We start from the raw sequence: 27,873 nt of genomic DNA, 5'->3' as shown, positions 1-27,873 counted from the left end.
GGTCCCACGTAAGCCAGATGCACAAGGGAGGAGTTTGCAGTGGCTGCAGGCCCTGGGGTGCCCATTCTTTCTCTGCCTCTTTCTCTAATAATTAAAAAAAATGCAAATGGGGTAAATTAGCATAGTAGTTAATTAATCCACAAACTTAAACCAGTCCTTATCAAGTGAATAGTCACTGCTAACTTCCAAGAGCAAGATTCATTAGAGCCAGGTGTGGTGGTGCACACCTTTAATCCTAGGATTTGGGAGCCAGAGATGGCAGGATGCTGAGTTAGAGACCAGTTAAGAGACTACAAAGTGAGTTCCAGGTCAGCCTGACCTAAAGCAGGACAACCTACTACCTCTACATACATGCATACACACACACCCTCAAATAATAGCCTTGGAAACACTCACTTTGACAGTTGACAGCCCAGGCCTCTCAAAACCGGTCCTGGGGGGGGGGGGGAGGGAGTTTGGGGGCTTGACTTCCTCCTTACCCTCTACATACTCCTGTTATCAGACCCTCTCTGGACTCCACTGGCTAAGTCCATGTGGACAAAGAACTGTAAAGCTTAACTTCAATTTTCTGCAAACATTCATGATCACAAAGACCATATACTGATTTGAAATTTCAAAATGTTGGGGAGTCAGGGGCAACAATCACCCCATCTATGCATTATATTTCTAAGAACAATAATTCTGTACCACAAGCCACAGCCTACAGAAACATGAGGCTACAATCTTTTCTTCTTTAGAAATAAATACCTGGTCACAGAGAGATGGGGAGGGAAGGAGTCATAGAGTGAAGAAACACACCATCTTTTTGTTTCTACTTATAATAATCACTTACTTCAGGGATAGATAGATGTTCTCATGTCAATACGGAAAACCCCAACAAGCCTAACCACCTGCTACTTACGAGAGAAAATGGCACATCAGTGCTTCCAGCCACTGCAAACTCCAGACACACGCTCCACCTCACACATCTGTCTCACATGGGTACTGGGAAGTCCAACCTGGGTCACTAGGCTTTGCAGGCAAAGTTCTTAACTGCTGAGTCATCTGTCCGGCCTTACCACAACTTTTTAACTTTAAGCTAGACCAGAAAAAATGGGTTTTGCTAGCAAGTATCAAACACATTATACTGATTATGTTTTAGCCTTCAGAATATCCCCAGCAGGTTTCAAGAGTTATTTTATTTGAAGTAACTTCTGCTATAACAACGTTTCCTTCAGAACATGTAAGGTCCTTGTGTGTACATGAAACACTTAGATGTTTAGACATTTTGCTTTAATAGTTGTTAATCCTGGTTTCAAACAGCATGAAGGGATTCCTTTGAATTTTCCTTCATAATCAAGTACCCTTTCCTATCACATAAATGTATATTTTATTATTCATTGAAAATATCAGTACATGCAAGGCACTTACCAAAGCTTGATAGACTGCATTCAAATACAAAGAATCATCAGGGCCATTCTATATCTAAGGGTCAGAACCCTTTGAAAAAAGGACGCGGATTGGCAAAGCTGACTTGAGGTAAACAGAAACACCCAACAACAAATACAGTAAATGTCTGTGGGACAATACTCCTTTAGGAAGAAGTAGGCTGTGCTAAGTTCCCATCCACGACACAGCTTCCCAAGAAAGCAACTCACTCATTCCAGAGTTTCCTTTTCCGACAGTACCTTATGTGGTTTCATTTGAATGAAAGCCTGTTTCTATGAGTTTAACAACAACGGTTCCTAAACTCAAATGGATTATTTTTTGTTTTTTCAATCCCAGATTGACCTGGCACCAACTCGGGAGTTCCAGGCTGGCCTTGACCTCACAGCGTTCCTCTCTGCCTCCAGGTGACAGGATTACAGGCACACACTACCACGTCTGGCACTATTTGCACTTGCTGTTTGTGAGGTAGGATCTGACTGTAGCCCAGGCCAACCTGGAACTCACTATGTAGTATCAGGCTGGTCTCAAACTCACAACCACCCAACCTCTGCCTCCTGAGTGCTGGGATTAAAGGCATGCACCGCCACGCCTAGTGGACTGTGGCCTTCTCATAAGAAGTTTGCCTTATCTCCATTACGGTGATAATTACCTACCTGGAATAGCATCTGAAGAATTGGGAACAAGGGAGAGCGCTTAGCCAAATACATCTACATTAATAGACACTAAATAAAGACAAGTTCTTTTATTTCACCTATAGGAAAACAAATATGTCCACCCTAATTGAAAACAGTACTTCTTTTCCATTAATAGCCTTTAATTCTTTCTTCCTCAAATAGGTGAATTTTATGTTCAACAGTACTTTAATACTTGTAACTAATATAAATACTTTATCAGACATTATTGATGCCTAGTACACATTCTCATAACCTTCCCTAAAAATAATGTGATAGAATATTGTTCGTGTCACAATCAATAGAGTCACATCTGGTCTCCAAATACTTTACCTTTCTATAGCTTTGGAAAACAAGGAAAGGTAACCCAAAAATATTCAACTGGACAGATTTTTACTCTGTTTACCTCACAAAGGAGGAGAGGGGCCCTATTAATTTACTATGTCAAAATGCTGAGATGTGCAACTTCCATACATAAGCCCTCATCACTGCAAATGAGCACATTTTGGACCGTAAGAGGTAGCATACAGTGTGCAAGTAGGAAGCAAATACCCCTCACTCAAAGTCCCTTTTTTTTACTGAATACCACCCTTAGACAACAGTTTCAAATTTAAATAGAGAGATTCAATCCCTAAAAACAGCTTCTAATTGATGTGACAATTTTCATAAAATCAATCAGAAAGAAACATCTCATAATCCAAGGAAAACCTTGTTTACAATGCAGCCCCAAGTTTGGGACTCAAACAGCTGAAATGTTTATTGAACACTAGAGAAATAAAATCAAAGTTGCCAGTAGGTGGTCATGTACAACAGAGAGTCTTGGTTGACAGTTTAATTGATATACTCACAGATTTTTTTGTAGGCATAAACAGCAGCAACTTGGAATAATTCAGATTTATTATGGGATAGGTGCTAATTTTTCTTCTGAGACAGTAAGGGTGAAAACCACCCACAAGCCCATTCATCAACTTTATCTGGAAGGAAAAAAAAAACCCTGGGACAACAGTTTCCAAAATAGCACTGCTGTTGAAGGCAATACAAAAATGGACTTGATTAGGGACATACAGTGTTCCACAGGGAACTCTGTCTTCTCTTTCCTGCATTGCCATTATCTTTACCTTCTGTGGCATTTCTCCACCCAACCATATTTACCAGCTAGTCATTGAAATACCAGGTACCTTTACGTTTTAAATCTTCTGAATGCTGTGTTTACTGTGCAAAGAATTTAAGTTTGGAGGAAGGGATTACAAAAGAAAACCAGGTGTGGTGGTATGTGCCTTTAATCCCAGCACTCGGGAGGCAGAGGTAGGAGGATTGCCATGAGTTCAAAGCCAACCTGAGACTTCATAGTGAATTCCAGATCAGCCTGGGCTAGAACAAGACCCTACCCCGAAAAACAAACAACAACAAAAAAGACAGACAGAAAGAAGAAAAACAAATAGAAAAATCCACTTTCTCCCTGATCAGTATACAAAAACCACCAGAATTTACCTGTTTTAATTAATTTCCTTTTATGAGTAACATCTTTCTGATGAAAATATTCAATAGTTTGACAGTAAATTAGTAGATTCTACCAGGCAAAAGAATAAAATAGGTTTTGCAGTTTCTCCCTAAAAATGCCACTTCTGAGCCAGGAGTGGTGGCACATGCCTTTAATCCTAGCACTTGGGAGGCAGAGGTAGGAGGATCACCGTGAGTTCAAGGCCAGTCTGAGAATACAGAGTGAATTCCAGGTCAGGCTGAGCTAGAGACCTTACCTCAGAAAACAAAACAAACAAAAAAAAAGAAGCCAAAAAAAAAAGCCACTTCTAATGTAGTTTTGTGTCTTTTTTTGTTGAAAAAAGTCTGCTTTATCAATGTTGAGCTCCAGGACATCTGAATTATGCTGTGATTTAACTTAAGCCAATTCCAACTTTACATTTTAAAAATCATTATTTAAAAGTTCAAGTTCAGATACTAGGGTTCATGAAGTTCTAGGGTTAGGAGCAAGAAAAATTCTTCCATTTGAGACAAAATAGATGAGGCTGTTTAAATGGATTTTAATTCATTGACACACCTTAAATTGCTAGCAAAAATTCTAACTGTATGCTCTCACTAACATAGGGAGACAACTCTGTGTGCTTAATATTTCTCTCCATTCAAACTGGTTTATAAGATGGTAAGATTTTATCTATCCAATAGAAGGTACATAATTTAAAACATTCTATAGAAATAGCGTATTACCAGTAATTTACAATTAAAAAAAATCAGCCACAAAAAGATCAAAGCTAAAAACAAAAGTTTTACTATGAATCAGTGCTTCTATTACCCTTCTGAAAGAAGATGTATTTTTATGTGATGTAAAGGCAACATTGAAAGTTCTTTAAATTAACTACCTAATTTGTCCTAAAATTACAAAGAATCAGTCTTGTACAAGTCAAGTGCAGTAAACTAACAGGTCTCTCAGCACAAAGCAGCACTAGAAAGTTAACAGGACAGACGGGAGTGGACTAGTTTTTGTAGTGGCTGCTCCATCAACAACAGACATCAGACGGTATCCATCTCAGAGCACAGAAACAATTAGAGACTAGAGGCGAGGAACGCATCACACTCTTGGCTGATCAATGTCCTTTGTCTCTGAATCTTTCTAATTTGAGAGAGGTGGATTTTTAAAAGTAAATCAGGTCATATAAGTTGGCTGCGTAAATAACATCACGATGAGGTATGAAAGCTCTGAATATCCTTCCATTCAGCAGGATTTGCCAGAGATGTGTAATAGCTTGTCAGGGGCAACTTCCAAATAGTTTTACACTTTGGGGTTATAAAGAATTCTAGAAGAGGTTTTAAAGGGTATACTCTGAAACAGAATGGAGCAACTCTTCCTTCAGAATTCACTTTGAACGGAACAGCATCAAAAAAAATCTTCTCTGATATTGTGTCCCAACATTGAGCCAAGATGGCCAACTAGCACCAAGAAGTCGTATTGAACTCATTTGCAGTTCTCTTGGCAATTAATTTTTTTCTTTCCCGTTCTAGTCCAAGCACAAGTGTGGATCAGCGAACACAGCACTGGAAGCGCCACTTGCAGGTACAGATTGCAGTCATCATTAAGTGCGCCAGGAGGTGGACACTTTTGACTAGGGGGAGGTAGGGCGCTAGGAGGAGATGAAATAAAATGACTAGGGGGCACTGAGGTTATCAGAAAAAGACCACTGCCCTGATTGTTTAGCAGGTCATATTGAAGAGGAAGATGCTACATTACAAAGATCATGGATACACCAGGACCAAGTTGCACATGACCAAGGAAGAAAATCCCTCAGTTACCTTTAAAACATGTTACCTGCCAGTCACAAAGAGGAAAAGCACCTAAGGTGAACTCCAATTTACCAAGGACCTTGGTCAGGACCACAAAGCCTGAACATCTGTTATAATGCAGAAACATAACCTCTAGTCACACTGGTAGAATCTGGGGAAAGTGAAGGGTCTGGTTTTCTTCTTACTCTTTTTATTGAATTACAGGATATGGTTTCAATAAGGACTTTAAATCTTCATACCAGCATTGGAACTGAACCACTTCCAAAACTAAGATACAGAAAACCCAAGAGAAGCAAAAAACCATAGAAATTACTATGTGCTCCTCCCCGTTCGGATTTTAGGGAATCTGCAAGCCAGTATCACGTGTGAGAGTCAAAGTGTTACTTCTTCAGCATTCCTGACAACTAGAAAGCACATTCACTGAAGGCTGAAGGTGAGGGAGTGGATGGTTTAACTTTAACACCTGAAGAATGGCTCCAATAGAGTAAAGAAAACCATCCGGTATCAGGAAGGATTAATGCAAATCTGGCTAGAAAATGCCACCAGGTAATCCAAGGGTTCACTGTGGAAGAACTCATGAAAGGTACTCAGAAGTATACACAAGTCTAAACATCTCCCTTGTTGCAAGTAGTTGTGTGAAATCCAAGATAAAGGTTTAGTTTTATCTTTTAATGTCATTAGTTTTCCCCACTTAAAGGGAATGAGGAGGAGTCCTCTTTTTTCCCCCACAAAAAAGGGAGCCACATTAATATGTGTATATTCCCATGACTCTAATATAAATGCGGATCTCCAAAGCTTAGGGATTTTTCCATGAGTGGGCCGTTCTGGTTACCCTTCTATTACAAGGGTATTCCACCATAGAGAGCCAGAGGTTTTCCAGATGTGTGTAAGAGAGCAGGTGCGCAAGGCAAGCAAACGAGCGCAAACAGTATTATGGAAAACATTTGAGAAATTAGCTCCATGAGGACTTTGGGCTCCACAAGAGGACTCAACTGGGTAGCCTGGTGTGACACAGGAACAGGAAAACAGAATATTGCTTCAAAGCTGGAAACCTTCCATAGGAGCCTCACACTGCTGGAAGATGTACTGCTGCTGGCTAAGGTCAACCTGGGGTGCAATGCTGCTGTCCTCATCTTCGGTCCCAAAGTAATGCTCAATAAGATCAAAGGCCTTCTGGTAGATCTCCTGGTTTTCATGACTCTGTAGAAATTCAATTTTATCTAGACCTAAAAGAAAGAATAGAGGGAAGTTGTAACTGAAAATTCTGATGAGCCATATTTTGCATGTCTTCTCCCTTATTGTAAACAAAGATTTGCACTTATAAAGCCCATGCTTTATATTAGTACACAAGTGAATGTTGGAATTACATCTGAAGGCTAGTATTATAAACTGGCATCTCAAATATATACGCAAGCAACATCTACTCTGCAGAAGTAGCAGTTTCTGTAAACAGTCACCGTTATCATTCTCTGCCTAATACTAACGCCTGCACTGGGCTCTAGCCTAATTTATCTTATCCATAAGCTGCTTCTGTAGACGTGTCTTACCATAAGCTTCTTCAATCAAAGCACAATAGGGGTTAATGCCAGTGCCATTTCTTTTGGCTTCTTGTTCTCCAAGCCTCAGGATGTTTTCTAAGCCATTAAGGGCAACCTGTACAATCTTGGAGTCCATGACTGTGAGGAGATCACAAAGCGGCTTGATGCAACCCAGTTCTACCAAGTACCTGAAGTAACATAAAGAACAGCTTCAGTCATGTAAAATTTGTTAAACTTTATGAAAGTCTGAAAGAGTCACCTTGCAAGTTAAATAAATAAAATAGACACCAAGTCAACTATAGAACTTTATCGTAATATAGGTTCAAAAGAATTCACCAAGGGGGCTGGGGCTGAAAAGATGGATCAAGTGGCTAAAGGTAAACCCTTGCACAGCCTATTGGCTGGGGTTCAATTCCCAAGACACCCACTTAACCCAGATACAAAAAATTTGTGCAACCATCTGACATTTACTTGCAAGCAAGCATTTTTAATTGCTGAGCCATCTCCTCAGCCTGTATTTTAATTTTAATTCAGGTATGTAATTAGGATTAATTGCAGTGGAAATGAAACATTACTAAATCATATTTATAGCAAATAGTCATATCATTCTCAAGTTGTTTCTGAAAAAAAGATATAGGGGATCTAGCTGAATTGTATGTATGTATGTATATTTGTGTGTGAATAGTGTCATTTTGGAACTTACTATTACTGCTGCTCTCAAAATAAATTAAACATAGAAATACATTTCTAGGCCGGGTGTGATGGTGCAGGCCCCAGCACTCAGGAAGAAAAGGTAGGAGGATCACTATGAGGTCAAAGCCAGCCTAGAACTACAGTGAGTGCCAGGTCAGCCTGGGCTAGAATGAGACGCTAACTCGAATCACCCCTTCTCCCCACCAAAAACTAAGGAAAGAAATATATCTCCATCAGAGGACATATAATCTAATATCTTACTTATAATAGAGGGTTATCACTAACCAATATATTTTAAACTACTTTATTTATTTGCAAGGAAGGGGGGCATGGGTGCACCAGGGCCTCTAGCCATTGCAAATGAACTCCAGATACATGCACTACTTTGTGCATCTGGTTTTATGTGGATACTGGGGAACTGAAGCCAGGTCGTTAGGTTTTGCAGGCAAGTGCCTTAAATGCTGGGCCATCTCTCCAGTCCCATACTTTTTTTAAAAAACAAATGTTTTATTTGGCCTCCAGCCACTGCAAACAAACTCCAGATGTGTGTGCCCCCTTGTGTATCTGGCTAACATGGGTCCTGGGGAATAGAACTTGGGTCCTTTGGCTTTGTAGGCAAATGCCTCAAATGCTAAGCCATCCCTTCAGCCCCACCTTTTTTTTTTTTGAGGTCTGATTTCACTCTAGGCCAGGATGACCTGAAACTCACTATGTAGAACCAGACTGGCCTCAAACTCATGGCAGTCCTACTTTAGCCTCCTAACTGCTGAGACTACAGGTGTGTGCCACCGCTTAGAACTCTCAGGATGATGTTTTATGAATCCCAAAAAACTAACTCTGAAGTTTATATGAAAAGCCAAAAAATCCAAAAATGCTAATGAAATACTGAAATACAAAGCTGGAAGGTGATATTACCTGATCTTAAGATAATAAAGTAACACTAATCAAGACAGTACAATACTGGAAAAATAAAACAAATAGCCCAGAAACCCACTCATAAAAATGTAATTAACCTATCTTTGGCAAAAGAGCAAATGAAGTTTAATGGAGAAAAGAACTGCCTTATTGGGATTTGGGCTACCCTAGGCTTCAGAGTGAGACATTCTTTTCTTATTTATTTATTTATTTATTTATTTATTTATTTATTTATTTATTTGAGAGAGTGAGAGAATAAGTGCGTTCCCTTGTGCATCTGGCTAACATGGGTCCTGGGGAATCAAACCTGGGTCTTTTGGCTTTGCAGGCAAACACCTTAACTGCTAAGCCATCCCTCCAGCCCTAATTTATTTATTTTTTGTTGTTTTGTTTTTCGAGGTAGGGTTTCACACTAGCCCAAGCTGACCTGGAAACTCACTATGTTGTCTCAGGCTGGACTCGAACTCTTGGTGATCCTCCTACCTCTGCCTCCCAAGTGATGGGATAAAAGGCATGTGCCACCACGCCCAGCCTCACATTGAGACACTCTTAAAGAACCAAATATAAAACATAAAACAAAAACTAATTCAGAGGTCAAAACCCTAAAATACAACATGCAAAACTACAAAACTCGTAAGATACCAGGAAAAACATCTACATGAGCTTCATTTGTTGATTTGGGAGGCAGAGGTGGGAGGATAGCTGTGAGTTTGAGGCCATCCTGAGACTACAGAGTGAATTTCAAGTCAGCTTGGGCTAGCGCAACCCTACCTCAAAAAAGTAGCCAAACAAACCCCGGGGGGGGGGGGGGGAGCAGGCAGAGGGGAGAAACACACCTAAAATAGAAGAAATTGGGGCTGGACAGATGGCTCAGCAGTTAAGACAATTGCTTGCAAAGCACGAAGTTCTGGGTTTGATTCCCTAATACCCATGTAAAGCCAGATGCATAAAACGGCACATGCATCTGCAGTTCCTTTACAGTGTGTCAAAAGGCCCTGGTGCACCCATTCTCTCTCTATCCTTGCAAAGACAGACATAGACACACACACACACACACACACACACGGGGTGGGGGGAGAGCGGAAGAGTGAACCGATGTATATTTGAGTATATCAGAACATTACCTAAAGGGCTAAATTAAACAGCCAATAATCTCTCACCTTACTACTTTATATTGGGGAAGAGACGTTAGATGGTCATTTTGCATTTAAATTGCAAGATGCTACGTGGCTATCTAGCACTTACTTGATCTGTTCCGCTGACCCTCCAGAGGTCGCATTTGTGACGGCCCAAGCAGCTTCTTTTCTTGTCCGAAACTCAGCAGTTTGCAATATACTAATAAGTGCTGGGAAAATGTTGGCATCTATCACAGTCTAAAATTTTAAAAAAAAAAAATTTTTTTCAATGGAAAAAGAAATAAGATTAAAATATTCCATTTGAACTTTCATCTACACTAATGACATACCTCCTTATCACTGTAAATACCTCAGATTACCTTTTCCTATCTTTTAGAATCATTACCACCATCCTATTTTAAGCTACCCACTTCCCAATGTGCCTATCAGAATTCCTCATTAATTGGATGACATACTTTCACTCAATCCCACTTACATACTAACACTCATGTTATTTTTTGCCATTTTATATATTGGCTCGGGAACCCAACATGGATCGGTATATTTCCTTTATCAGGAAAACGAGAAGTTCTACATTACAGGGTGACTGTGGCAAGCAATCAACCACAGCTGAGTCTCATGGGTTCAGGACAAATGGCAAAGACTGTAAATATCAGTCCCTAAGTCAGCTGTTTAGGGATGTCCTGTCATGCTTTTCTGCTTAAGAACTCTGTTATGCCAATGAAAGAATCCAGCAAAGTTCACTGACAGAAAGAGCCTGTCATTTCCTGGAGATATCCTTGAGCAAATTTATCTGCATCCCAGTCTCATCATTTAAGATAATCTTGTCTTCATGATAAGGTTTAGTACCTTGGGGAATGTCTGTGGAAGTTTCTGGTTTAGGTTATATGAGGTGGGAGGATCCACCTTCAACTGCAGGGGCTATCATTACAGGGGCTAGGGTGCTAGATTGAATAAAAATAATACAGTAGCCAGGACTGAGGTGCATACCTTTAACCCAAGCACTTGGGAGGCAGAGGTAGGAGGATCACTGTGAGTTCAAGGCCACCCTAGAACTATATAGTGAATTCCAGGTCACCCTGGGCTAGAGTGAGCCCCTACCTCAAAAAAACTATGTTATCAATCAAAAAAAAAAAAAAGAAAGAAAGAAAGAAAGAAAGCAAACTAAGGAGCAGTATTCACCCCTCTCTGTGTCACACCTCCCCCTTCCCATCACAATGGACTAAGCAAAAATAACCCATTCTTTCTTCCTTAAGTTGCTTTTGTCTATCCCAAAAAGTTAGCTAACACATGATCTTTAAAAAATCTTATACTGGACTGGGAAGGTGGCTCACTGGTAAAAGGTGCTCGTCTGTAAAGCCTGCTGGCCTAGAATGGAGTCCCCACATAATGCCAGAAACAAAATGATGCATGCATCTGGAGTTTGTGGTGGCAGGAGGCCCTGGTGTACCCAAATAAAGAAAGAAAGAAAGAAATAACAATATTGGGCTGTGGCTGGAGAGATGGCTTAGCGGTTAAGCTTCTTGCCTGTAAACGAGGCTCGATTCCCCAGGACCCATGATAGCCAATGCATAAGGGGGATCACGCATCTGGAGTTCATTTGCAGTAGCTGGAGGCCCTGTTGTGCCCATTCTCTGTCACTCTCAAATAAATAAATAAAAATGCACAAAAAATTTATAAGTGTGTGTGTGTGTGTGTGTGTATGTATATGTATATGTATATGTATATATATTAGGCTGGAGATATGGTTTAGGGGCTAGGGTGCTTGTCCAAAAAGCCAAAGGACCAAGGTTCAATTCCCCAGGACATACATAAGCCAGATGCACAAGGTGGCACATGTGTCTGGGGTTCATTTGCAGTAGCTGAAGGCCCTGGAAAATCCATTTTCTCTATATGTGCCTCCCTCTCTCTCCCCCAATAAAGAAATAAAATATTTTTAAAATTTTATGCTTATGCTTGAATTCTCTGTTTTCTAAGCTGCTATTCCATCCTTAATAATGGACGGGCCAACTGTTTGCCTTCCACTTGGCTAAGTTTCCCATGGACAGAAGGGCAAAAGCAAAAAGGCAGATAGTTGTTTAAAAGAAAAACACACCTCCAAAGGCTCACAAGGAAAAAAAAAAAGCAATCTAACATATGGGTCCCACGAAAAATTGTTTACTTGATTTAGCATAAAGTCCATCAGAACATTTTGAAATTGCAAACTCAAGATAATACATATTTTAAGGGCTGACAAAAAAAACAAAAATTATATCATTACACAAATAGAAAGACAGGTACAATGACATCACCTGGATCTGGGCCCTATTTCCAGCAGTGATATTAGATATTGTCCAACATGCTTCCTTTTTGATCGATTCCTTTGGGCTACTGAGCAAATGTAATAAACTCTGAAGAGCTGAGCAATTCAAAATTACCTACAAGAAAACATTCAAATGTCCTGTTTAGTACAAGGTTCAATTCAATTTATTTTAATTTTTTGCCCAAGCTGGTCTTGAACTCCTGGACCTTCCTCTGCCCACCTTACAAGTAATAAGCAAATCTTTAAATCAAAGAATTTATTTTAGGAAAAATGCAGAGAAAAAAATCTTTCAAAATTAGAAAATAACTTTATGTACAGAAAAAAAGTACTCTGGGGAGTTACAGAGATGGCTCAGCAGTTAAAGGTGCTTGCTTGAAGACCTGGCAATCCCATACCCAGACACACAAATATAACTGTTTTGGTTTTTTGAGGTAGTTTCAGGTTGGCCTCAAACTCATGGTGATCCTACTTCTGCCTCCCAAGTGCTGGGATTAAAGGTGTGACCCACCACACCCACCTATAAATACTTAAAAAAAATTTAGTCTTTCCAGGTATGGTGGCATACGCCTTTAATCCCAGCACTCCAGAGGCAGAGGTAGGAGAATTATCGTGAGTTCAAGGCCACCTGAGACTACATAGTAAATTCCAGGTCAGCCAGGGCCAGAGTGAGACCCTACCTCGAAAAAAAAGAAAAGAAATTTAGAAGCCAGGTATGGAAGTGGACCTCTAATCCCAACACTTGGGAAGGGAAGGGAAGAGGCTGATGTAGGACTGCTGTAAGTCTGAAGCTATGTGGGGCTACAGAGTGACTTCTAGGTCAGCCTGAGATACAGTGAAAACCTGCCCCACTCCAAAATAGTATTTAGTGCTACTTAGAGCAAACTGGTTTCTAAGATTATCAAACCAGTTTCACTGTATACACAGGCTAAAATTGTACTTCATGAAATATGGCAATGATGCCACGGTGTGATGGCGCACACTTTTAATCCCAGCACTTAGGAGGATCACTGTGAGTTCAAGGCCAGCCTGGGACTACATATAGTTAATTGCAGGTCAGCCTAGACCAGAATGAGACACTACCTCAAAAAATCAAAAAAAAAAAAAAAAAAAAAAAGAGCTAATGAGACAGATGCAGTGGTCCACATCTGTAATTCAAACTTGCAACCAACATGACCAGTATAGTGATGCTGAAAATCCAATAAAACACACCTATAATAATATTAGTAATGAGAACATAATTTCTGATTAAACTTCCTATCCCTACAGCTAAGTCTTCTGGATAGGTAAATATAACCAGAGACCAGAAAGTGAAGAGTAGACTCTTTTTTTTTTCCTTAAATAATTTTAGTTTATTTGTTAGGTAGAGAGGGAGGGAGGGAGGGAGGGAGGGAGAGACGCGGAGGGCGGGGAGAGAGAGAGTGAGCGCTCATGCCATAGCCTCTAACCATTGCAAACAAACTCCAGATGTCACTCCGCCTCTGGCTTTATGTGAGTACTAAGGGAGCAAACCCAGGCTGTCAAGCTTTGTAAGCAAATGCTTTAACCACTGTGCAATCTCTCCAGCACTCAAATATTTTTTCATTTTAGAAAATTTAACAAACAGGAAAATGAAGTCACTTATACTCCAGGATCTGGGATTATTATCAGTATTAATTGGATTTGCTTTCCCATGTGTACTCATCTTAATTCAGCCTTTGTAGGTTTGATAGTTGGTTATATACTGTCTTTTTCTGTTTTTGTTTGTTTTGAGGTAGGGTCTCACACTAGCCCAGCCTGACCTAGAATTCACTATGAAGCCAGTCTCAGGGTGGCCTTGAACCCATGGCCATCCTACTTCTGCCTACTGAGTGCTGGGATTAAAGGTGTGCACCACTATGCCCAGCTCCATATGTTGTGTATTTTTATTTTTTATTCTTTGTATTCTATGAAGCACTTAAGTATGTGTTGTTTGTTAACTACATCATAGAGCATTGTTAGGTTTGAAAAATGAGCCTAGGGCCCATGCTCACCACACCCACTCCCTCCCTGTCTATGCGTGCAAAAAAATAAAATAAAATAAAATGAATATTAAGGAAAAAAAAAAAAAAACTTTTTTGAGGTTCCAGGCTGACCTGGAATTCAGTCAGAAGTCTCAGAATGTCCTGAAACTCAGAGATCCTTTTACCACTAATTCCCAAGGGTTGGGACTAAAAGCATGCACCCTCTTCCCACCTTAAGAAAAAAAAATTTAAGGAGAGCCAAAACAAGCCTGACAAAAAGCTAAAAGATGTCACAAAAATAGTTTTGAAAATAAATGTTAGAAATTTAAAGATAATACATGGGGGGAAAAAAAGAGTATTCAAGTTTAAATTTATGCTAGGCATGTTGGCGCACACCTCAAATCCTAGCACTCTAAAAGCAGAAGTTGGAGGATCTGTGAGTTTGATGATAGCCTGGGGTAGAGATTTCAAAGGCAGCCTGGACCAGAGTGAAACCTTGGCTTTGGTAAAAAGCAAAACAAAAAGAACAATGAGACTAAAATTTTGAGGGAGAAATCTGTTTCAGGGTGCATTACTGTAGACACTACAGAAGCTCACTATTACTAAGAGGAAACTGAGTTGTGCTTCTGGAAATAACCACAGTATATCCATTGGTCACCAAACTAGATGTGCACAGAACCCAATCCTCAGTCTACTGCTGCCAGATCAGGTGAATATGTGTTTCTGTGTATCTGCCCGGGAAAAAACAAACAGAAGTAAACAGAGTAGGATGATACATCAGGAGGATCAGCGAAAACCACTGTGGGTGAGAAGACAGGAACCAAATAAAAAATATTTCTACATAAACACAACAATGAGAATCATTAACACTTGGTAACGTACTATACACTGTGTGGGAGGAAAAACCAGATATGAAAGCCGGGTGTGGTGGCGCACGCCTTTAATCCCAGCACTCGGGAGGCAGAGGTAGGAGGATCACTGTGAGTTTGAGGCCACCCTGGTACTACACAGTGAATTCCAGGTTAGCCTGCTTATTTGGGCTGGAGAGATGGCTTAGTGGTTAGGCGCTTGCCTGTGAAGCCTAAGGACCCTGGTTCGAGGCTCCATTCCCCAGGACCCACGTAAGCCAGATGCACAAGGAGGCGCATGCATCTGGAGTTCGTTTGCAGTGGCCAGAGACCCTGGGGTGCGCATTCTCTCTGTCTGTCGCTCTCAAGTAAATAAATAACAACAAAAAATTTAAAAAAAAGAAAAGAAAACCCAGATATGACTGTCATGTTTCAAGTGTAAATAGATAAGAGAACAGTTATAGATGGAAAGAAAAAAAAATCAAGACTTGGAACTTGCTTTGTGAAGGTTAGAAGACAAATTATAAGACAAGCAGATACAAGCAAGGTGAAACATCTTACAAACTAGTAAGACATGGGACTTGACCTTAGGTTCTGGCCCTTCATTCCACTGGGATGTGGCTCTATTATAATCCCTCTAAAACAAAACAAAACACCAACTTCATTCCCTCCAATAATCAATCTCTCCCTCTCTATTTCCCTTCCCTCTTCTCTGAGGCAGAATGGTCTAGAACTCACAGAAGTATGTCTTTAAAGGTTACACTGGGTCTCCATTCTGCTCTTCTCTCTGCTTCCTGGACATAAGGTAAAGATGCTCCTGTAACGCTCTGCCTCACACTGGGCCCAGAACATAGCACCAAACAACCACAGATGAAACCACCTGAACGGGGGAAGGGAGGGTAACTTGTTCTCCTTGAAAATATTTTTGTTAGACATTCTGTCAGTGACTTTCAGGACAATTAATGCACCTAAGGACTCACTAATTACAATTCATTATAGTTAGTGCTGATAAAAGGAGGAGGCTTGGAACACAGTTTCACAAAGAAAAGGGCAGCAACACAAAGACAGAATAGAAGCCACTGCTGGCGCGGCGTACACACTGAAGCGGCGGTGGGCGGGACGGGGGCAAGGCAGGTGTGCCATGCAAAGGTGCTGCAGCTCAGAGCGGAGGAGGCTCAGAGGTACTTAAGAAACAAGCAAGGCAAAAACACAGAACAAACGTGTGGGAGAAAAGAGAGAAGCATCTTCTTGTGTGGCGGCAGGAACTGAACCAAGGACCTAACACATACTAGGCATCAAAGTAAATCAACTAGTATGACTCAAAAATTCAGAACACATAAAGAACTGCACAGTTAAGAAAACGCCCATCCCTTTCCTATACCTCTCTTGACAACTCTCCTCAAAGAGCATCACTATTAGTTACTTTGTGTGTTCCCCTCTCCCCAAAATAGGGTCTCACTCTATCTCAGGTTGACCTGGAACCCACTGTGTAGTCCCACACTGGCCTCAAACTCAACTGCGATCCTCAGAACCTCCAACCCTCCCACCTCGGCCTACAGGGCGCTGGGATAAAGGCGTGGCCTTCAGGCATTTTTGATTACGCTTCCCACTCAGTGGACAGCTGCGCGTGTTCAGGAGTGGAGCCTGCTTAGAAGCAGTGCTGAGGGTGCATGTAGGGGTTGAGGAGTCTAGTCTACTGGACTCTTCAAAGCCAGGACATATTTACTGTTCTCTGTTTCAGATGTTTGAGGAGGTGAGCCACTTTCCTCGAAACTGCAAGCCTGAAATAAATCCTTTCCCCTCACAAGCCGCTTTAGGTTAGACACTTTGTCCCAGCAAGGTGAAGGGAACGGCTACAAACTCCACGTAAACAGCCAGAAGTTGTGGCAGACTGCTGGAGCCCCAGCACTAGGATCCCAAGATATGAGGCGGAGACAGGAAAGCTTCCTAGGTTTCAGTGAGCACAGCAAAACAGCAGCAGCAGAACAAGATCAAGAGAAACCTTGCTTCAAACAAGGTAAGCAGACAAGGGGGGTTTGAAAGTGTCCTCTGACCTCCATCCAAGCTGTATGGGCCACATACACCCATACTAACATATGAACACATACACGGGAATAGAAAGGGCAAATGAGATAGAGGGCAGAAATGAGGAAAAGGATGAAGAGGGGAAAGAGGGAGGGAGCAAGCAAGGGAGGAACATAAGAGAAAACAAATTTGTTTGACCCAAGTAAAAAGTCTGTCATGAACCAGGCCTGGTGGCGCACATCTTTAATCCCAGCACTGAGGAGGCAGAGATAGGAGGATCATCGTGAGTACAAGGCCACCTTGAGACTACAAAGTGAATTCCAGGTCAGCCTGAGCTACAGTGAGACCCGACCTCGGAAGGGCCCACCCTCCAAAAAAGTCTTATCAAAATTGCTACAATAGGTCAACAAAGAGAAACAGAAGGTATTAAGATTAACATATATTGGTGAAACAAAGCGTCAGTTATCCTGAATGTGGAATTTAATGTAACAGAAACATGCTCATGAAGTTCAGAGTACTGTGTGTGAACAAAATTCTACTTATCCATACCTGTGTCTGAATATCATCGCCTGTGACAATGTTTCCCACAGCCCGTAAAGCAGGAGAAACCACTTTATAATCATTATGCCTGCAACCGCAAAAAAGAAATGTTATAGCCAAGAGTTCCATCCATAGTCTCTCTCTCCTTTTTCTTTTTAAGGCCCACCAGCACAAGTTATGCAGATGAATCTCCACAGTGGGGGAGACTGCAGGGTCAGCACGCTCAGAGTGCAATGGATAAGCCTCACCCTGGGGAAACCACCTTTATGATCATGGGTCTCCCCTGCCAGGTGAGAATCAATCCTACTCTTTTCTTAAGAGCTAAAATCCAAAACAGGAATGTTCTGACAAGATTTTAGTACAGAAAGGTACCTTAGGATTATGGTTATTAACAGAAATCAACCATGATACATGGTTTAATACCCATTAATTTCTCTCTCTCTTTTGGTTTTTCAAGGTAGAGTCTCACTCTAGCCTAGGCTGACCTGGAATTCACTATGTAGTCTCAGGGTCATCTTGAACTCATGGCAATTCTCCTACCTCTGCCTCCTGAGTGCTGAGATTAAAGGCACGTTCCACCATGCCTGGCTGTTGCATTTTTTCGAGGAAGGGTCTCACTCTAGCCCAGGCTAACCTGGAATTCACCCTGTAGTCTCAGGGTGGCCTCAAACTCAAGGCGATCTTCCTACCTCTGCCGCCCGAGTGCTGATACTAAAGGCACACAACACCATGCCCAGTCTTTCCTTTACTTTTTAAGAGGGAAAAACATAACAAATAGCCATTCTTTCCTAGTATTTTTTCCCATAACTCTGGAGAACTTTAGATTCCATTTTTTTCCCTCCCACCTTTTAGCAGAGGCTTTATTATCCTCCTGCCTGGTCTTCTACGGTTACTCAGATTATGAAGAGGAATAGAAAATATTTTTACACAATGAAAAAGTCAATCTAATGTAAACAGAATGAAACATGTCAACAGTTGAACTTAAACATGAAAGAACTCACATCTCAAATACTCAACTCTACCACACCTGGAAAGCTGTCTCACTGACCAAAAAAAATTCCACAAGGCTTGTTTTATCTGTTTCAAGACAGAAATTAACTACTAATAAGTCATGATCCTTTAGCTTTCCTATAAAGGCCCTCTTCTCTCAGAAGGGTGAACACACTTAAAACTTTTAAGATTTGGGCTGGAGGGATGGCTCAATGGTTAAGCATTTGCCAGCAAAGCCAAAGGACTCAGGTTTGATTCCCCAGGACCCACATTAGCCAGTTGCACTAGGGGACACATGCGTCTGGAGTTTGTTTGCAGTGGACAGAGGGCCCAGTGCGCCCATTCTCCCCACCCCCGCCAAAAAAAAGAATAAATTTAAGAAATTACACACACACACACACATTTTTAAAGATTTGGTGCTCAAATTTGCAGCACATATACTAAAATTGGAATAATACACAAAAGCTAAGCAATGGCTCCTGTACAAGGACGACACGTAAATTTGTGAAGCATGCCATTATTTTAAAAAATTCATTTGATAATCTGTCAAATAAAGGATACAAAAGATTATTTCCATGTGGCTTGTAATTGTACCACTTCATTATAGCAGTCATTTTCTTGAAAGTATTAATTTAGTTTGATTAATATAGTCTCAAATTATTTATGCTGTGAGCAAATCTTTTACACTATCATCACTGGCCATTATAAATAGTAAAACAATATGCAAAATTCTAAATAAGAAAAATAAATAACCCTTTCATGGCAACAGGTTTTCTGATCTCCAGTGGCTAATTGAGTCATCCAGTGCAGGCTAGAATTAACAGAACAAAGTTTTCAAATATTTCTGCTGAAGGCCTGAGAACAGCAAATGAAGGAGGAGTTCTCAAATGACAAACGAAAAGGTGGCACATGCATCTGGAATTCAATTACAGTGGCTGAGGCCCTGGTGTACCAATTCTGTCTTGCATTAAAAAAGTCTAGTCTGTTGGGCTTGCCTAAAAAGCAAACAAATAAACAAAATAACATATATATTTGTTGGGTGTGGTGACACACACCTTTAATCCCAGCACTCAGGAGGTAGAGGCAGGAAGATCACCATGTAGTCTAAGGGCATCTGAGACTTCATATGAGTTCCAAGTCAGCCTGGGCTATAGCAAGACCTTACTTCGAAAAACCAAAAAAAGAAACTAGATGGAAATCAGATGTACTCTCTTAAAAGGTAACTTACATCAATAGCTCCACAAGCCTCCTGCATACTCCTGCATCGATGACTGCTTGGATCTTATCGTTGGGGCCATCTGATAGATAGGAAAGGGCCCAACAAGCATCAGCCAGTACATCGGTATCACTCACAAACAGCAACCAGGAAAGGACATTCAGGCAGGGAGAAACCTATAAAAGAAAAATGGCTATAAATTCAACAGAATCAAAAAAGAAAAGTGAGCGAGGTTCAGTGGTGCAAACCTTTAATCCCAGCACACTCAGAAGGTCAAACTGTACTAGAGTGTGACCCTACCTCCGAAAACCAAACAGGTTCAATTCCCCAGGACCCACATAAGCCAGATGCACAAGGTGGCACATGCATCTGGAGTTCATTTGCAGGGACTGGAGGCCCAGCAAGCCCATTCTCTCTCATCTATCTTTCTCTCTCTCAAAAAAAAAGAGCAAAGGCTCTAGGATTAATATGGAACTTTTGATGGATAATGAAACTGAAAGCAAACTATCAAAAGTCCACTCTCTGCAAACCAGTACAATTTCTAACTCTAAAAAAAAACTTTATTACAAAGTATCTTTCCAGGGTTGAGCCAACAGCTCAGCAGTTAAGGCGCTAGCCTGCAAAGCCTAATGCACACCCATTTGGAGTTTGTTTGCAGCAGCTGAAAGACCCTGGTGTACCCATTCTGTCTCTGTCTACTTGCAAATAAATAAATACAACTATCTTTCCATGAACATTGTAAGAGTATTTTTATCGGGGCATGGTGGTGCACACCTTTAATCCCAGAACTTGGGAGGCAAAAGTAGGAGGATCATGCTGGGCTATAGTGAGACCCTAACCTCAAAAACAAAACAAACTTGTAAACAAACAAACAAAAAAGGGCTGGAGAAATTGCTTAGTGGTTAAGTCACCTGCCTGCAAAACCTAAGAACCAATGTTTGAACTCTCTTCAGATCCCACATAGGCCAGATGCACAAAGGTGAGGCAAGCGCAAAGTTATACATGCCCAATAGGTGGCACATGTGGAGTTCAACTAGTAACTGAGGCCCTGGCATGACAATTCTCTCCCTCTTGCTTTCTCTTAAAAGAAAAAAAGTTTGCTTTTTTTTTCCCCTGCCAATTTCCCACAAGCATAGTGTTTACCTTTGCAAATTCTGGAGGTGGACTTTTCCCTCTACAGAGATTAGATAACGCCCATACTGCATTCCGTGTCATAGTCAAGCGATTTTGCTTTGAAAATAACCTGTAAGTATAATGTTCCAAAGGTAAATTAAATAAAATAATAGTTCTCTGATCACATAAGATAGATGCTAAATTAAGATTACTAAAGGAGACTTTTTTGTAGGACAATAATACATTACTAATTCCAAACAACTAATTCAGAATTTTTGTGTTGTAGTAAAATAGGTCACTTGCTTGCAGAAATAATTTAACAAGTTAACAAGAAAGGAAACCCAAATCAACTTTCAATGATAATATTTCCCATAGCTTTATTACTTTCAAAAACAAGAAAACGAAAAACTTACTGCAAAAGAGGGGGGAGGATATTGCAGTCTAATACATAGTCCCGGCACATGGTACTATCTCCAGCAATGTTGCCAAGAGCCCAGACTGCCTATGAAACAATTATTCATTAATGACAATTTTATAATTTAATTTATTCATAGTACCTTTTAAAATATGGTAGCATACCAAAGTAACACTTTATAAGCAATTTATGTCAATTATACCTCAATAAAACCATAAAAGAAAAAAAAAATCAAACTTATTTCATAGCAATTTGTCCTTACAGATTTGCTAAGGCTGGCAGTAATAAAAAACTTAAGTTTGCTATCTTTTTCTGAAATAGCAATGAATACTCCAATAGTAACACTAGAGATTAATACAAAGAGGGGCCAGGTGAACAAGGTGGCACATGCATCTAGAGTTCATTTGCAGTGGCTAGACATCCTGGCATACCCATATTTTCCTCCCCCCCTCAGCCTCTTTCTCTCAAATAGTAAAATACTTCTATAAAATACAAGGAAACACACACACACACATATATATACACATACATACATGCACCCAGAGTTATAAAAGTACAGCTAGTGGCTAGAGAAATGGCTCAGCTGTTAGGGTACTTGACTGCAAAGCCTTAGGTTCAATTCCCCAGTACTATGAAGCCAGTAAGCACAAAGTGGCACATGCATCTGGAGTTTTGTTTAGAGGCTATAAATCCTGGCACACGCTCTCTCCTCCCTCCCTCCCTCCTTGAAAATAATTTAAAAATAAAGAATAAATAAAAATATAGCTATAAGGTCAGGTGTGGTGGTGTACACCTTTAATCCCAACACTAAGGAGGCAGTTAGAAAGATCCCTGTAAATTTGAGGCCTGTCTGCAACTATAGAGTTTTCTAGGACAGCCTGGGCTAGAGTTATACTCTACCTCAATAAAAAAAGAGAAAGGAAGAAGGAAGGGAGGGAGGTAAAGAGAAAAGAGATAAAGAGAAAGAATACTTATGTAAGGTAAGAACTGAAGGACTGGGCTGGAGAGATAGCTCTGCAGTTAAGGTGATTGCTTGCAGAGCCTAACAGCCTGGGTTCAATTCCCCAGTGCCTATGTATGGTAGTTTGAGTACATGGCCCCCAATATATTCAGTGTTTTATTAGTTTGTAGTTTGGATCTGCAGCCACCTGGCTGGAGGAGGGTTGCAGGGCAAATGGTGTGGTAGTGGGTTTGAAATTCCAATCTAAAGATACACAAAGTGTACCTTAGTTTCACCTGGACTTCATGAAGTGTGCTGAGTGATATCACTTGTAGCTTCTCTCTCTGTTTGGACCTGTGAAAGCAGGGCCAGCTTCTTCTGCCATTATGGAACTTCCCCTAGATCTGTAAGCTTCAATAAATCCCTTATTCCATAACTGTGTCTGGTCTGGAAATTCATCTAAGCTGTCTGCCACAGCATGTAAAGCAAGGTGCACAATGTCACATGCATACATCTGCAATTCCTTTGCAGTAACAAGAGACCTGGTATGCCTGTTCTTTCTCTCTCTCTCTGATTACAAATATATTAATAAGAGGCAGATGAAAGAAAGAAAGTTTTTTTGAAAATGTAGCACTCCAGGGCTGGGAGGAAAAAATAAACTGTAAGTGGCTGTGGGGACTAGAGAGATGGCTCAGGGGTTCAGGCACTTGCCTAAAAAGCCTAAGGACCAAGGTTCAGCTCCTCAGTACCCACATAATGCCAGATGCACAAGGTGGTACATGCGTCTGGAGTAAATGTGCAGTGGCTAGACACTCAGGCCTACCCATTTTCAAAAAGAAAAAAAAATTAAATGCCTACAAGGAACTGTGACTAAATAAATGAATTATTTCATTAAACCTTTTTCTGTTTTGGTTAAATTTATACTTCTAACACCTGAGACAAGCTATGGATTATAAAATTCCCATGTTTAAAACTCAGGTTCCAAATATGACTGAAGAAGAAATTTCATCTGCTTCTCGTTATTTATGGTAATTTTTTACCTGTTCCTGGACATCTTCAAACTCTGAGCTGAGCAACTCTATGAAGATGGGTACTGCTCCTGCCTGAATTACAATCCGGGTCTGAAGAGAATTTCCTGAAGCAATATTTGTCAGTACCCAAGCTGATTCAAACTATGAAAATAAAAACAATTTTCATTATTTTACTAGAATTGAAAGGTTTACTTATAATAATAAAGTTTTCTGCATATAAGGAAGTACCTAAGATCAATATTTGCTTATCAGCCAAACACCATATTAATTTTAAAAGAATTCTCGGAAGAAATTCCCCATCCTTGAGGAATATTCAGTGTCTAAGACTTCAGACAAGGTAGAATGAACATGAATCCATTAAAAAAAAAAAGTGTTCCATAATCTGGGATATAATGATTTAAATGAAAAGAACCATTAAAAAAAGAGCCAATGTATATAACATGGTACCGTACCATATTAATGAAGACTGAACAAGAATAAATGAATTAACTTATTATTATTGCACAGATATTCTCTGGACAGAAAGTACCACTATTTATGTAGGGGTCCAGATAACTGGGAAATGATAAAGAATTACTTCCAGGTTGGAGAGATTGCTGTTAAGCATCTGCCTGTGAAGCCTAAGGACCCCGGTTTGAGGCTCAATTCCCCAGGACCCACGTCAGCCAGATGCACAAAGGGGCGCACGCGTCTGGAGTTCATCTGTAGTGACTAAAGGCTCTGGCACACCCATTCTCTCCCCCGCCCCCCGTGTCACTCTCAAATAAATAAACGAAAAGTTAAAAAAGAATATTTTCAATGGACAATCCATGTTCCTTTGGCCTTGTATAATGTCCATGACCTATTTCTAAGAATACAATAATTTTTAAGGGACTAACAAAATGAATAGAGGATGTTAGTATAAAACATATACAATGTAGTATCAATGAAAAGGAAACAACTATTTTAAGTATTAAATGAGCCAAAATAAATTAAGTCATATAAGAGCAGCTAATAATGAACGGCTAGGAGGCAAACTAAGGTCCTTTTAAAGATAAGTTTTTGGGGCTGGAGAGATGGTTTAGCAGTTAAGGCTCATGCCTGCGAAGCCTAAGGACCAAGGTTCAAGTCTTCAGGTCTCATGTAAGCCAGATGCACATGGTTGTGCATGTATCTGGAGTTCGTTTGCAATGGGCTAGAGGCCCTGGCACACCCATTCTCTCTATCTCTAATAAATAAATTAAAAAAAATAAATCAAGAAAAAAAAAACTTTAAAAGATAAGCTTTTTGAATGCTCTGTCAAAAAAAGGGAGGAATCCTAAACTTAGGTGTTCTGGATGCTAGGTTCCCCAGCTGATGGCAATTGGAAATTAATGCTTCCTGGAGGTAGTGTATTGTTCAGGGTGAGCTTATGGGTGTTATATCCAGTTTCACCATGCCAGTGTTTGGCACAATCTCCTGTTTCTATGGTCCTCCTTATGTTGGTCAGGGGGTGATGTCCACCTTCTGCTCGTGCCATTGTTTTCCCCTGCTATCATGGAGCTTCCCCTCGAGCCTGTAAGCCAAAATAAACCTCTTTTGCCCACAAAAAAAAAAAAGGGGGGGGAGGAAAGGGCTGGAGAGATGGCTTAGCGGTTAAGTGCTTGCCTGTGAAGCCTAAGGACCCCAGTTCGAGGCTCGCTTCCCCAGGTCCCACGTTAGCCAGATGCACAAGGGGGCGCATGCGTCTGGAGTTCGTTTGCAGAGGCTGGAAGCCCTGGCGCGCCCATTCTCTCTCTCTCCCTCTATCTGTCTTTCTCTCTGTGTCTGTCGCTCTCAAATAAGTAAATAATTTTTTTAAAAAAAGGGAGGAAACAAAGAAAAGGTTAATTGAAGAAAGGCTGAGCAGGCACTGCAGCAGTAATAGACTATATGAAGAAAATTACAGCAAACAAAAAAATAGGGCATGTTACTAATTATTAACAGGAACCTTTTCTTTTTTTTTCATTCATTTATTTGAGAACGACAGAGAAAGAGGCAGAGAGAGAGAGAAAATGGCCACCCCAGGGCCTCCAGTCACTGCAAACAAACTCCAGACGCGAGTGCCCCCTTGTGCATCTGGCTAATGTGGGACCTGAGGAGTTGAGCCTCGAACTGGTGTCCTTAGGCTTCACAAGCAAGCTCTTAACCACTAAGCTATCTCCCCAGCCCAACAGGAACCTTTTCTTTAGCTTAATATTGAGAAATCCAAGAATAAAAGCTTATGTTCCATTTAGTCAAGAGTTCTTAGCTAACGTTTAGGTTAACTCCTTCTCCCATTCTGTCATTTCATTATCCTTTAATGAAGCACATACAAAGGGGTGTTGGGGGGAGAGTGACTATAACATTTTGACCATCAAAAAATGTACTTGAAGTCTTGACAATGTGGATAAAAATAATCTAGATAATACTTATGCCATTGTTTGCAACCTAGCTTAACAGTGAAAATTTTTATCCATTATCAACCCAGAAGTGCAATATGTAAGTGCAGAGGTTAGAAGAGCTCAACATCATGCAATCCCCAATACATATTTGTGATTTTTTACATGGCAAATATTATAGAAAAACTAAGCCAACCACCATTGGGGTAGAGAAACATAAAAAAAAAAAATGAGCAATCTGATCAGCACAAGTCAAAGCTGTATGAAAGGCAGCAAATTCACAGGAGAAAACCAACAAGGTGAAGCTGAGAGAAGCCCATAACGAAGGGTGACAGAGACAGGTGTAACTGTTTGCCAGGGTACCTGGAGGTCACAGCACTGGAGAGTGCCAAATGACGAGCACCACAGACGAGAGAGACTTTCACCTGACACTACAGAGGTCAAGACAGAAGAAGTGAAACGGTGTGAGCACTATTTGGAGCTAGGTGTGGTGTAGAGATAAGGGGACTGCTGTGAGTTTGACGCCAGCCTGGGGTTACAGCGTGAGCTCCAAATCAAACTGGATGGAAGTGAGACCCTGCCTTGAAAAACATCTAAAAGAAAAATAAGTATTTTGAATGAAAAAGTCATGTAAGGATACATAAGCAAGAGAAAAGGATAGTAGTGAGTTTTCACAGTAACCTGAATAAAGAATTACAGTGATAGTAGGGGAAAAACTTTTGAACAGTAAATGGTGCCAGTGTTCAAAATGCTGGCTGACAGTAAGTTGAAAAGGAGACATAAAGGGTGGAGAAAGGAAGGGAGGAGGGTACTGAATAGGTTGATATTGTATATATGTAAGTACAATGATTGTGATGGGGAGGTAGTATGATGGAGAATGGAATTTCAAAGGGAAAGTGTGGGGGTGGGGAGGGAGGGAATTACCATGGGATATATTTTATAATCATGGAAAATGTTAATAAAAATTAAAAAAAAAAAATGCTGGCTGAGTTTATCACAAAAGGTCTCAGAGAAAATGACAGCAGACTACAGAGTCTACTCAAATGAAGAAAATAGAGAAACAGAACAATAATAACTAGAAAAGTTAGTAACTGCTTAACATGGGAAAGGAAAAATTAGAAGCTAATATACTTTAGCCAAAACTTAATGTGCGAGGGCTGTTTATCACCAAGAACTGAGTATCATCATGATGACACGCTATAAAATGAAAACACTAAAACCAAGGCGGACATGGTGGAGCATGCCTTTAATCCCAGCATGTAGGAGGATCAGTGTGAATTCAAGGCCAACCTGAAGCTACATAGTGAATTCCAGGTCAGCCTGGCCTACAGCAAGACCCTACCTCAAAAACAAACAAACAAAAAAGAACTAAAATCAAAATGTAGTTTTGAAATTGTCAGGGAGAGAAGCAAGGAGAGCACCTCTGAAGGCACAACCCTAACTATGCATTAGTAAACACTGGAATACAAAAACATGAAGGCACCAATTACTTCAGCGACATTCATCAAGCTTCATGTGAGCGAGGCTACTCTGTTTTAGCGGGAATAAGAAAAACAGAATTTCAAGTTCGGTGTGGTGGTGCACGCCTTTAACCCCAGCACTCAGAAGGCAGAGGTAGGAGGATTGCTGTGAGTTCGAGGCCAGCCTGACACTACATAGTGAATTCCAGGTCAGCCTGGGCTAGAGTGAGACTCTTCCTCAAAAAAGCCAAAACCAAAATAAAAAAAAAACAGAATTTTGGGCTTAGTGGTTAAGGCGTGTGCCTGCAATGCCTAAGAACCCTGGTTTGATTCCCCAGGACCCACGTAAGCCAGATGCACAAGGGGGCGCACACGTCTGGAGTTTGTTTGCAGTGGCGAGGACCTGGCACGCCCATTCTCTCTCTCTCTGCCTCTTTCGCTACCTCTTGTCTCTCAAATAAATACATGAAATATTTAAAAAATAAAAAGCCGAATCTCCCTCATTACCGTAGGGCTCTGCTAAAGCTGGACAAGGCCGCTACTGCGCGTGTTCAGCGCGCTGCCACATTCTTTACAAGCGGCGCTCTGCTGCCTTGCTTTCCTTCGTCAGTCTACACTGCGAGCTACACTTCCCTAACAGTCATAGCCTGCTCTTTCTTGTTTCAGCCCTGGGGACTACTCGAGAATACTAGAAAAAATTATGAGATTACAATGTCCAGAAATGATGGTGACACAAAAAAAGATACAGAACTAAGCAATTAACTTAAGGGATCATGTAAATTAAAAGAAAAAAATAACCACTTGGGAGAAGGGAGGAAAGTAACGTAAGAAATGTTAACACCACAGGTATCTAACAATGGCCAGAGAAACTACAACTTTCTCGTCATGCCTCCTCCTTGGTTAAAACGACTGCACTCCTCACTGTCCCAACAAGGCACCGTGGGAACAACCTCTCACGCAG

The 27,873-nt window shown here is 40.7% G+C and overlaps 1 protein-coding gene, 1 non-coding gene and 1 pseudogene across 4 annotated transcripts in view; 1 reads left to right on the top strand and 2 right to left on the bottom strand.

The window, feature by feature from the left end:
* Positions 1 to 2,808: 2,808 nt before the first annotated feature.
* Kpna1 (karyopherin subunit alpha 1) overlaps positions 2,809 to 27,873 on the bottom strand; it is a 58,520-nt gene continuing 33,455 nt past the window's right edge. For all 3 annotated transcript variants that reach the window (XM_045147097.1, XM_045147098.1, XM_045147099.1), the window contains exons 6-14: positions 23,084 to 23,215; positions 21,102 to 21,190; positions 20,719 to 20,818; positions 19,588 to 19,751; positions 17,379 to 17,457; positions 11,967 to 12,092; positions 9,785 to 9,912; positions 6,941 to 7,119; positions 2,809 to 6,619 (exon numbers count right to left, since the gene is read on the bottom strand). In XM_045147097.1, the coding sequence (XP_045003032.1) occupies positions 6,432 to 6,619; positions 6,941 to 7,119; positions 9,785 to 9,912; positions 11,967 to 12,092; positions 17,379 to 17,457; positions 19,588 to 19,751; positions 20,719 to 20,818; positions 21,102 to 21,190; positions 23,084 to 23,215 (1,185 nt within the window). In that variant the 3' untranslated portion in view covers positions 2,809 to 6,431. The remainder of the gene's footprint in view (positions 6,620 to 6,940; positions 7,120 to 9,784; positions 9,913 to 11,966; positions 12,093 to 17,378; positions 17,458 to 19,587; positions 19,752 to 20,718; positions 20,819 to 21,101; positions 21,191 to 23,083; positions 23,216 to 27,873) is intronic.
* On the bottom strand, positions 17,527 to 17,667 carry LOC123460563 (annotated as a pseudogene).
* LOC123460448 lies at positions 18,776 to 18,883 on the top strand. Its single transcript, XR_006637009.1, has one exon. It is a non-coding gene; the product is annotated as a U6 spliceosomal RNA (small nuclear RNA).

The sequence above is a fragment of the Jaculus jaculus genome, chromosome 4 (assembly GCF_020740685.1).
Source record: "Jaculus jaculus isolate mJacJac1 chromosome 4, mJacJac1.mat.Y.cur, whole genome shotgun sequence".
In the NCBI taxonomy this organism is placed as follows: domain Eukaryota; kingdom Metazoa; phylum Chordata; class Mammalia; order Rodentia; family Dipodidae; genus Jaculus; species Jaculus jaculus.
Note: the sequence above shows the minus strand (reverse complement) of the source record. Positions and strands in the feature narration are given on the sequence as shown.